Below are 12,045 nucleotides of genomic sequence, written 5' to 3'. Positions count from 1 at the left end.
CAGGCCAAGACAAATATATGGCCAGACAATATATTATATTAATAGCTAGAAAAGTTTCCTTTTTTTTTATAACCTAACACTATTAAGTATTAAGGGGATAAATAATGCCATCAAGCGTTTCCAATTTCCCACGCAATCACCCTTAGAATTCTTCATAATTTTTTCCAACCACTTGCTAGACTTTGTTTCTCATAGCATCTCCTAACTCCAGCATGTTTTCTCTATGCACATCCCATTTTTCACAAAATATTATTTTTTAGTTGGATATTTCCGTTCATTTATGCAACTTGAAATTAGTTGTGCAAACCATAGATATATTCTAAATGAGAGAAATGGTGAAAATTGTTTATACCAATGTATACATTGATATTTAAGAAAAAAATATCAAGTCTTATTTTGATAATCGCACGCGTTGCTTTATGGGATTTGCTAGGGACCATCACAGAAGGCATTTCACAGATGAGCTATTGCATGTGAGAGCAGCCACCTCAGACGAATTAAATGAATAAGACAAATTCTAAGCTTGTGTGGCTGATCTCACATTCAACAGCCCATCCACGAAATGCCTTTTGCCATGGTCCCTAGCAAATATGTTTTTATTTTTCTCGATGTAAAATGCCATTTAATCCCTGTGATCGCGTAGCCACACTAGTAATAGATAGATAGATATGCAAACAATTTTTATAAGTATAAAAAGAAGCCATTATTTTTTAAACGATCTGCCAAATAAATTTAGGATTGAGAAGTATGTGTGGGACAATTCTCTCCCTCATCCACTCCCTCTACCGCTCTCTCACCACCTGGTGAAGTAGTAGTCCATGAAGACAAATTTCATGGCATCCAAACATGGCCCAAGGGACTGTTGGAAGGAAACTAGCAATTAAAACTATTGGAAGCAAGGTTTTAACCAAGAATACCCATGCAATTAAATAAGATGGATTCACAAAGATAACTTGCCCTATAAATTTTCAGTTCCAAATCGAAGAGCCAAAACCCATTTCTAGTGATTGATAAGCGCCAAATTACAGACAACAAAACCTAGAAAAGACCAATACACGTATCACCTAACGACCAAAAAACATACTTCTTCCATCCAAATTGATCAAAAAAAGAGAGAGATGAGAAATCAATATGTTATGAAAGATGATATCTCCTATGCTTGGACGTTGCAAATTGGCAAAGATGAAATATGGCCAAGCATGCTACTAACCTATTCATTTACCAAAAACGTGTAAAATAGAGTGGGATCATCTAAAGAAGGGAGTGTCGAAATCAATTCCTTTGATGTCTATACATATGGTCTCTGCCATGATCACTTTACCCCATAACCAAAGATTGTCTGAAACTTCAGAGTTAGAAGCAGAGAGAAGTAAATGAAAAGATTCCCACAACAAATTAGATAGAGGGAAAAAGAAGAAAAGAAATCCCATGGGTAGAGATAATGAACCAATAGAAATGTAGGCAAGCAATCCAGCAAAAACATGAAGTCAGTCTCAATAAATTTGGAAGGCAAAAGCGATTTATAAAAACATAACAGTGATGACAAATTCACACCCCCTATAGGATGATTCACACCCCTTTGAAAGTGTGGCAGACTTCAACGCTTTTTGATGTGTAAAAGGGGTGCGAATCACTGACAGGGGGTGCGAATTTATCATCTCCGAAACAAAAATACAGAAGATATTTTTGAAATAAAAATAGAAATACAGAAGTCCTAAAGTGCGAAACAGTTAGAAGTATCAATAGATTAGTGAAAGAAGCACTCTCATTCAACACTCTTGCACTTGCAGTGACTCATGAAAATTAAAAATAATGTTACATTTTGCAGATTTTTTTTAATGGTAATTTGCAGATTCATGCATCCGATTTATGGTGTTTCAGCATTATATTTTGAATTCAAATTGAGTTGCTTATCCAATTCCCAACATGCATGAAAGTAGCATATCCTATCGAGAATAAGCAGAAATAGGATGGGTTCATTTTTCTATCGTTGTCATCTTTTATCCGAAATCCTGATACTGGAAGTTTTCTTTTACGGTTGACCTGATAATGGGTGTGGCAATTACATCCCCAAGGACGTAAACACATGAAATTCAGTACGATTACTTGAACCCCTGCTGGTGTAATGTTTGAAGATGGTTTATTTTTGCTGCAATTTAAATCCAAGTTTAGAATCTTATCCAATTTGTTCTCCTTACTAATGACTAAGTTGTTCCTGACAAAATTAAATAGACAATACCAATGAAATGGGGAAAAAAACTGAAGGAAAAAATAGTGGACACTTGAGAGATTCCAGCTCCTATCTGCATAATGGAAAATGGCTATTTTCTATCATCAAAGAGGGATACATGTATGGGATTTTATTCAGAAAACATGAAAAACCTCAGCATAATACAACAAATAAAATGGAACAAATTAAAATATAACAAAAAATCATAATAAAAACAAATAGAAACTTTAGAAGCAGTTATTCGCAAGCATTCAGACCTGAAACTTTTAGACAAAATTGTTGCGGGTCGCCCATGTGCCTGAGAAATATAACAGCACCTGTGAGCGCCTATGCAAATTGAGTGTTAGGATCACCAGAGGAGTACATGTCAGTAAATAAAATACAAAAGTGACAATCATTTCTTCAACCAAGCGAATTTGGAGAACCCAAAACGCACCAATAGAAGGAGGTCAACCACAAAAATGGTTAAACACTTGAATTGCGAATCACCAATTCAAGAGCAAAAGAGAAGAAACCATCAACAATAGAATGCAAACAGAGACAACTCACAATTCAAGGTTTTTTGGTGTCTCAGCATATCCTAATCTTCTTGCTGAAATAAAAACTTAAATATTTTATATGTTGTAGAGTACTTCCATAATCAGATCCTTCACAAATCTCTGCTGTGTTGACCGTTTGAAGGGTTAGGATGATCCCATGGAGCTGATTTTTTGGGCAAACCCTATCTATATGAGGGCCTATCAAATGAATGCTTTGGATCATCCAAATAATGTGGCACCCCTATGTTTGTGAGCTCTGCTCAGATAAGCTTATCTGAGCAGCTGCTCACAAACCATTTCCTCTAATTCAAAAGAATATTGAGAAACATCATAAAATTAAGCACACAAAAATGGTAGAAAAAATTATTTCGGAAGCCCAAAGTGGTTGGGGCACTGCTGCACTGGGTAAGGTAAAAGCTACATTGTACCTATACTCACTAATGTTTATGGCAATAAAATCAAGCTCCTCCCTTTAGCAACTCCAAGTATCCCAAGACTTGTAACTTCTTTGTGACTCTCATAGAAAAACACATAAACATGAAGGGACCAAGTTAAATTCATTAGAAAATTACCTAAATTTTGTGGTATTAGAAGAACATCTTAATTGAACCAATTATACATGAAGTATGTTTCAATAAATCAAATCTTTTGAGAGTTTAATAGAAAAACCATAAAGGAACGTATGTAAACATTTTGTGAAATGGCATGAGTCTGAAACACCAAAATATATACAAATCACTACCATGCGAGTTTTTTTACCTATTGGAAACTTATAAAAAAAAAACAGAAATCAATTTAGAAAATGTGAAAAAAAAATCTGGAAAAACTGTAAAAACATACACAAAATGAAAAAAGTTGCTTATAACAACCACCAAATAGATTTAAATGAAAATAAAATGCGTGAAAATATTTATAAATACAGAATCCAATTGAACTAACCAATCTCCATTTAGTGGGAAACGAATGGTTAATAAAAATGTGAGGAATAGGCCCACCCATAGGGCATTAGCATCGTGCTGACCCTGTTAGGATAGCATCTGTATTTAAAAGAAATGTATCCCAAAGCTTCCCAAGGAGGACTATCCAATCACATTAGCATTGTGCTGACCCTGTTAGGATAGCATCTGTATTTAAAAGAAATGTATACCAAAGCTTCCCAAGGAGGACTATCCAATCAAAATTCTGTCAGGATACATGTTGCTAAATTCTTCCAAAAGGATTTGATAATCATAAAAAGGATTTAGCAACATGTTTCCTATCCAGAAGAAGTAACAGCTACACAAAATAAAATACACCAATCAGAAATCCACATTCTTAGTTTATCAAAATATAAAACCCAAAAAGTTTAGCTAGACAAGTATTACAAAAAATCTTTCATTACCACATCAAAAATCAACCCTTTACTGAATGGATTGTTGGGCTTGCAAAATGTCATTTTCATTTTTTTTTTTCAAAACAGTTTACTAAGTGGAGGTTTTACTTTTAGTGCTTCACAGATGAGATTGGCCTAATCACTGACCAATTTGAGCTGCTTTGTATACACTTGCATATTCATCATATCAAATTCCTTCCACTGATCCTCCCACTCTTTGAGCTTTGAATCCTCGATCAAATTCAACCCTTGTTTAATCTGACTCTCATCCAAACGTGACATATCCATAATCTTAGTGAGACGTAAGTAGAGATATTCACGAGGGATGATGGCTATGGAAGGACTGCTCTTGCTCGGCATAGACACATCCTTTTTTGGCCTTAGAAGAGGAGCAATATTCTCTCGAGAAACATTACCTTGCCCATTATCATCTTTCTCGGCCCCCCATATAATTTTCCATAGCTTATAAACCTTTTGATCATGGGGTGTTGCAAAGAATGGGTCTTCCCCCTTATTTGCATCTCTCAACGTCTCATACTTGGTGTTGGTCTTGCGAATCTTATCATATAACTTCCTCTGGGTAAATTCAAATGGAATAGATTTCTTCATGAATTGATAAAAAGCCTCGATGTTACCTGACAATGGATGTTTTGAGCCATTCTCAGTGAATTTGATAATGCCTTCCAAGATGGCAATCTCATCTTCATAGCTCCAAAAACGTTTAGACTTCACAGTTTTGGACTTCTTCATCTTTTCTACCTTGTCAGCATTTTCCTTTGAAGCTTTGGTATCTTCCTTGTCATCCTCTTGGTCTGAAGCTTTGGTATCTTCCTTGTTTGGTTGGGACTGCTTATGCTTGGGTGTGGAATGCAACTTTTTTTTCTCCCCCTTGGAATGCTTTTGGGGGTCAGCAGGACGTTTTAATGGAGTTAATTTTGGATTTGGTGAGTTGGAATCAAGCTTCTGTGTTTGTTGTTTGTTGGGTTCCATTGGGAGTTCAGTTTCAAAAGGAGAGGTAGTGGTAGGTGGGGGCGACTTTTCAGAGGAAGATGAAGACTTAGAGGTAGACATGTTGCTTGGTCTGGTTCAGGAAAGGAAAAGGCAATGGAGAATTTGTTGAAAATGAAAGGGAGATATAAGAACCTATTCTCTGTTTTTTAACCCCAATAGAACCTCTTCCATGAAACCCCAAACTAAAGGTTGAAAGAACCCCAGAGTCTTCTTCTTCCTTGAGCTCTTCCTTACCAAAACCCTAAAGTTTCCAAACCCTTATCTCTTTGCTTCTCTCTCCTTTTTTATGCAAACCCTAATCTAGAGTGAGGAAGAGGAGAAATCCAGTGCTGGTGGTAGAGGTAGGAGGTGGCTATTGGTGGTTGGGGTGAATTTGGAAAGAAGGCTGATGGAGCTAGGGCATAATGTCTGAGATGGTAGTGTTGATGAAGCTCGGATTTAATGGAGTTGAAGGGGAGTCGAGGATCGGATTCGGCGGGTGGCCCGAGGGTGGCACCCCACACCCTCTCTGCAATTTCGCTTCCTCTCTTCCTATTCCTGTTGGGGAAAAATTTAAGAAGAACCATTTTTTGCATTCGATCCCTTTTATGGAGGAGAGCTGGGTCAATTTTTTTTTTGATCGACTTTCTACTTCTTTTTTTTTTGGTTCGGTAATTTCGGGTTAGGCAGACCCCCACCCGCTATTAGGGGTGGCCAGAACCGAACCGGAACCGAACTGTAAAAAAATATTTTTGGTCCGGTTCGGTTTCACTGATGAAGAACCGAACTTATTCGGTTTGGTTCCGGGTCTAATGTTCTCGGTTCGGTTCCGGAACCGAAGAACCGAACTTTGAATATATATATATATATATATATATATATATATATATAATATTATAATAAGAAAGTAACTTATATTATAACTTTAATTAAAAGTTTTTATAAATTATAATTAATAATTAGCCATTAGAACCGAAGAACCGGACCGGACCGAACCGATTATGTTCGGTCCGGTTCGGTTCGGTCCTACTGTGTACTATGGTTCGGTTCGGTTCTTACAATTCATGGAACCGAGAACCGAGAACCGAAAAAAAGGAACCGAGAACCGAACCAGTTGGCCACCCCTACCAGCTATATTAAAAAGGAAAAAAGATAATTTACAATCTAGGATAAATCATTCCCGATACATCATCAGAAACAATTTTTGCAAGTTCCTCTGGAACCAATTCAAGAGTAATTGAGTCTCCTTTACAGATACAGGTGGGTTTGGATAACAAGTCAGCTGCTCTATTGCCTTCACGCCAAATGTGGGTCAGCTTCCAGCTCTCAAAAGAGTTGAGCATGGATCTAATTGATTCGAGCGTTGAGATTTTCCGCCATGGGCACTGCCAAAGCAGGTTTATGGCCATAACAGCGATGACCGAATCAAATTCTATTTACAGCCTCTTAACTTGGTGCTTCGCGGCTAATTTGATTCCATGATGGATGGCTTCAATTTCTAATTCTTGGATAGGGTGAGGATTGCAGTTCAGAGAAGAGAGAAAGGATTGTACCCTTGTGGTCTCAGAGAAGGCCTCCAATCGAGGTGGTATCACTAGCCAGGGAGGCGTCCGGATTCAACTTGATCTCATAGGCAGCAGGAGGTTCCCAATGATAGAATTTTGGTTCGGTGGCTTTGCTGAACAGGGGAAGATTAAAGGAGTTGGAAATTCTTTGGTTTTCTTTAGAGTCTTCATCTTCCAGCTTGAGGGCCAAATACGAGATCTCGTTGCACTGATAATTCTACTTAGAAGGAACCTTTTATGGGTTTTTTTTTTGAAATAGTCTCGAGTTCCTTTCCTGCCAGATCAAGTAGATTGAAGCAGTGAGAAGAGTTCGGACAAAGGTGTAGGTCTGCCCTTTTTTCTTGAATTTGCTCCTAATCCAGTTTTTCTCATCAGATAGGGATTTTTTTTGCTTTCTTCTATCTGAGATGCGACGGAGAATCAATCGCCATATCCATGCCGAGTAAGAGCAGTTGAAGAAGATGTGGTTGACACTTTCGGAGGCAGAATTGCAGAGAAGGCATGAGCGATCATGGTTGGGGCCGAGGAAGTGAAGGTTATCTCTGGTACTCATTTTGTCCTGAAGAGCTTGCCAAGCTGTGATACTGAACTTCGGAGTGTGACCGGCGAACCAAACTGATGATACCCAAGGAGGTTTAGGATTAGGAGATCTAACGGCGTTCCAAGCACTACATAGCCTGAAATTGCCATCAGATTCCGGCTTCCAAATCGGGTTAGAATTAGCAGCTTTTGTGTAAAGACCTGTATTGATGATCTGCTTAAGCTCTTGAAGATGAGGAAGCACTTGATTCAAATCCCACCCACCCTGAAATTTAGCCTCAGCAATAGAAGCTTTCTGGGGAATGAAGGATGTCGTAATGGAAGACTGGGCAGAGAGGGGACCATTTGGATGCCAAGGATCTGTCCAAAAATGCAGAGGGGTCTGAGTTCCGACAATAAAGCAGACATGCTTGCTGGCCATGTCACGAGATTTTATAATGCTTCTAGCTGCCCAGGATGGGGATGCAGGCATGGGGAGAGTCCATAAACTTCTTCCTCTGATGTATTTCCGATCAAACCAGGTAACCCAGGGAGAGTTTCTCTTGGTAAGGATGTGCCGAAGTTGTTTGATCTGGGCGGCCAGATTCAAATCTGATACCTTTCTGATCCCGAGGCCTCATCAGATTTGGGGCTACATATTGTGTTCCAAGATACTGGGTGATGAGATTTCTCAAGATTTGAGCCTGCCCAGATAAAGTTTCGAAGGATTTTCTCAATATTATTGAGAGATGCTTTGGGGATATGAAACGCTGCAGACCAATAAATTTGATAAGTGCTGAGAACGGATTTAACCAAATCCACTCTACCAGCTCTAAAAAGGTGATGGTTTGATCACGAAGAGATCCTTTGTTTGATCTTGTCCATGATAGGTTGGCAATCTCTAGAGGTGAGCCTTGAAGTGATCAGGGGAAGACCCAAGTATTTTATTGGGAGCTTTCCTTCTTCGATCTTAAGAATGTTGCAAATAGCTCTCTTGCTGCTGCTTTGGATGCCTGCAAAGAAGACCTCACTTTTGGCAGGATTAAATTCAAGGCCCGAGCAAATCTTGAATGACTCTAAGCATTTTAGGATCCCTGTAGCTGAAGTGATGTTAGGCTCGGCATAGATCATAAGGGATAAGGGATAAGGGATCACCCTGCCTGAGGGGGGATAAGGGATCACCCTGCCTGAGGCCATTTGAAGACCAAAAGAATCCACGGGGAGACCCATTGACTAGGACAGAAAAAGAGGGAGTAGAAATGTATTCAAGCACTCACCGGCACCAAATTTCTGGGAAGCCTATTTTTTGCATGAAGAAAATCAGGGTGGATCTGTTGACACTATCAAAAGCTTTTTTGAGGTCTAATTTAATACACATTGCTTTTTTTGGGTTTTTTCTGTGGAAATTATGACATAAATCATGAGCTAGGAGAATGTTATCATGGATACTCCTACCTTTAATGAATGCTAACTCGAAAGGGCTGATGAGGCTATCCATAATGGGTTTAAGTCTATTTGCCAGGAGTTTAGTGATGACTTTGTACAAGAAATTGCAGAGAGATATGGGCCTGTATTTCTCTGGGGAGCTAGCATCAGGGGTTTTGGACAAGAGAGCTAGAAAGGTGGCATTTAGTTGAGGTAAGATTTTACCTCTTTGGAAGAAGAATTTGATTGCTTTAACAATGTCAGGCCCAATTAAGTACCAGAATGCTTGGAAGAAGCACCCATTGAATCCACCAGGGCCTGGAGACTTGTTCCCATCGGAGTTTTTGATGACATCCCAGATTTCGCCAGCAGAAAATTTCCTGGTAAGCCACTGAGAGTCAGCTTCCGAAAGAGATCTGGTAGGTTCGGGAATGCTGTTGGGATGGACTGGCTGGGATGATTCCTCCTTGTTGAGAAGAGAAGAGAAGAACTCAACCATAGTTTCTGCTATCTCGTCGGGATTAGTTGAAATGGACCCTTCAGTAGTAACAGTGCCTTGTATGCAGTTTTGGTTTTTTCGGGCTTTCATGGCCGCATGGAAGAAAGCAGTGTTCGAGTCCCCAAGGTTCAGCCACTGGGATCGAGATTTCTGCCTGTAGAAAGCCTCCTCCTTTCTAGCCGTCCTAATGTATTCATCTTTGATCCAGACTTCTTCATCTCTCAACGCCTGATCCGTAAGGGAAGTTGCAATCTTTTCTTGAGTAGATTCAAGGAGCAGTCTCAACCGAGGAGCTTCAATGTCTATTCTGCCAAAAACCTCACGATTCCAGATTTTTAGACTACCTTTCACTTCTTTGAGCTTTTTGACTACAATGAATAGAGGCGATCCATCGATCTCTATGTTCCATGCTCTCTCCACGACTTCAAACACAGAGAGGTCTTCAAGCCACATGGAGAAGAATTTGAAAGGAGGTTTAGGGATTTGAGGGGATTGGTTTAACTGGATTGTAATAGGGGTGTGATCGGATAGCCCAGGGTGAAGGTAAGAGGCGAAGGAGGAGGGGTATTGGTAAAGCCATTCTTCGCTAACAAGGACTCTATCTAGCCTTCTAAACTTCCAATTATTCTCATTCGATTGGTTATTCCAAGAAAGAGTTTGCCCAAAGGATCGAAGATCAGAGACGGAGCATTCATCAATCCAGGAGTTGAAGTCTTCCATATCACGAGCCGAGGGACCAGTTCCCCCCAAGAATTCAGAGGCGAATCTTATGATATTGAAGTCTCCCATAATGATCCATGGGAGGGAGACACTTCTAGCAATGAGAGATAGATGATTCCACAGAACTCTCCTTTCGGTTCCTCTGTTTAGAGCATAGACAGAGGTAACTAGGAGGGTGATATTGGTTTGAAGAAATCTGACCTCACAGTGCATAAACTGATTTGCTTCCTGGAGGATTCTTACCTGCACCAAATTTGGGTTCCAAATGATCCATATTCTGCCTCTATCAAAGCTGTTATAATTAGTTGAAATATTCCAACCACTGCACATTTTTTTCATGTATTCTGGGATTTTGTGGATAGGAGCATGAGTTTCAAGGATGCTGAGAAATGGGAGATTTGCTTTACGGATAATATCTCATATGTCCTTTCTCTTATTTTTGGTACCAAGCCCTCTTATGTTCCAGGTCCCAAGCTTAATCATGAGGATTTTGCAGAGGGGAGTTTTGGGTTGATCTTGTGTGATCAGCACGGGGGGAGGAAGGGAGATCAGAGGATTCGGGGAGGGTGTCCTTCAGATCAGAGTCAGAAGGTGGGAGGGAATTTTCGATTGGTTCAGTTAAGGGGCCAGGGGAAGAAAGAAGGTCAGAGGAGTTGGGAATACTGGGACCATCTAGACCCAAGGACCTGTTATTCCCGAGGATTGCACAGGGGCCAGAGGTGGCACTAACATCTTCATCCTCTGAAATGAAATCAGAATTTTGTTCTTCAGTGTCAACTGAATTGAGGATGTCGAATGGGTTCTGGGTTGTTACAATGGAGAGATTAGACTCATTTCTTGGTTGGGATTGGGGTTTAGGGGAAGAGGCAGGGGTAGAAGAATCCTGGATAAGATCAGGATCAGAGGAAGGGGCAGAGGGAGCTTTAGGAGGCTCTTTTCGAGAAATGGGTCTCCATTCCTGGGCAGGTTTGGGATTGGACTTTGCTGAAGCAGGGCATTTATCGGTTGAGTGGTTGAAAATCTTGCAAAGATTGCAAGACTGAGGTTTCCATTCGTATTCAAATAACTGGGTTGCGACCCCAAAGGGAGAATGAATTTCTATAGAATCTGGTAGAGGGTCCCCAGCTTCGATTTCTACTCAAATCCTTGCAAAATTTAACCTGGTTTCATCCGCTGTTTTGGAATCCATGTAGAGGGGATTTCCTATCACGCTGCCAATTTTACTAATATCTTTATTGTTCCAGTACTGTAAGGGGAGGCCAGGCAGTTTTACCCAAATAGGAATGGTAGATAGCTCAGGTTGTTCGAGATGTAGTCCTGGAGACCATCGACGGAGGATGAGGGGTCTACTGGCATAAGTGTGTCCTCCCATTTCGAGAATTTGATCGCAATCTTTCCATGACTGCCCCAACTAATGTATAGTGAATTAGTGATTAGTGACTGTAGCGGGGGTCTGTGCAATAGCAAGGGTAAAATGATATCATTAAATATATGAGCTATCTCATTAACCATTGAAGGTAATCAATCATGTTAAAATCCCAGGTCAAGGTTAAGGAAAATATATATATTTTTAGAATCTAAATCACCGTCACATAATGTAGAAAAACTAAACAAGATGGTGAATAAGACAGGGCGTCACCCTTAGCTCATAAAATAAAAGTGCAAAATTTTACTCAATGAAATTTTATGATTCAAATTATTCAAAACAGACTTTAAGATAAAAAATTCCCATATAGTTCCTATTCGGGAGTCACACTATGAAAGTACCAAATATTTCTAGAAGATAGATATACAAAACAGTAAAAAATTAACTAGATTTGAAGTACCAACTTGTCATAATTTAAAACTAGGGTTATTGAGCTCCAATTGTCTTGAAACTGGATTCATTTGTAAGATAATGAAGTCTGCTTTCTAGAGATATAAATATATTCTCTATACAAAACAACGTGAGGGCCAATCAGAATCCAATTGTCAGAATGATCCTATGGAGTTGATTTTTTGGGCACACTCAATCTATGTGAGGGCACACTCAATCTATGTGAGGGGCAATCAAATGAATGGTTTGGATCAAACAAAACAATGTGATCCCCATTGTATTTTAAGGTAATGTGTAGATAACTTATCTACACTAGTGTGTAGAAAATGTTCTCTCTCTCTCTATATATATATTTATATATATGTGTGTG

General features: G+C 39.5%; 1 protein-coding gene across 1 annotated transcript; it reads right to left on the bottom strand.

Moving 5' to 3' along the window:
* Window positions 1-6,931: 6,931 nt before the first annotated feature.
* Window positions 6,932-10,198, bottom strand: LOC143859610 (uncharacterized). Its single transcript, XM_077370269.1, has 3 exons — window positions 8,671-10,198; window positions 7,835-7,985; window positions 6,932-7,733 (listed from the first exon to the last, which is right to left on the bottom strand). Exons 1-3 carry the CDS (start codon window positions 10,196-10,198, stop codon window positions 6,932-6,934), a joined length of 2,481 nt encoding a protein of 826 aa, XP_077226384.1.
* Window positions 10,199-12,045: the final 1,847 nt, after the last annotated feature.

The sequence above is a fragment of the Tasmannia lanceolata genome, unplaced genomic scaffold (genome assembly GCF_043159265.1).
Source record: "Tasmannia lanceolata isolate RefF3 unplaced genomic scaffold, GAP_Taslan_0.1 ptg000035l, whole genome shotgun sequence".
In the NCBI taxonomy this organism is placed as follows: Eukaryota; Viridiplantae; Streptophyta; class Magnoliopsida; order Canellales; family Winteraceae; genus Tasmannia; species Tasmannia lanceolata.
Note: the sequence above shows the minus strand (reverse complement) of the source record. Positions and strands in the feature narration are given on the sequence as shown.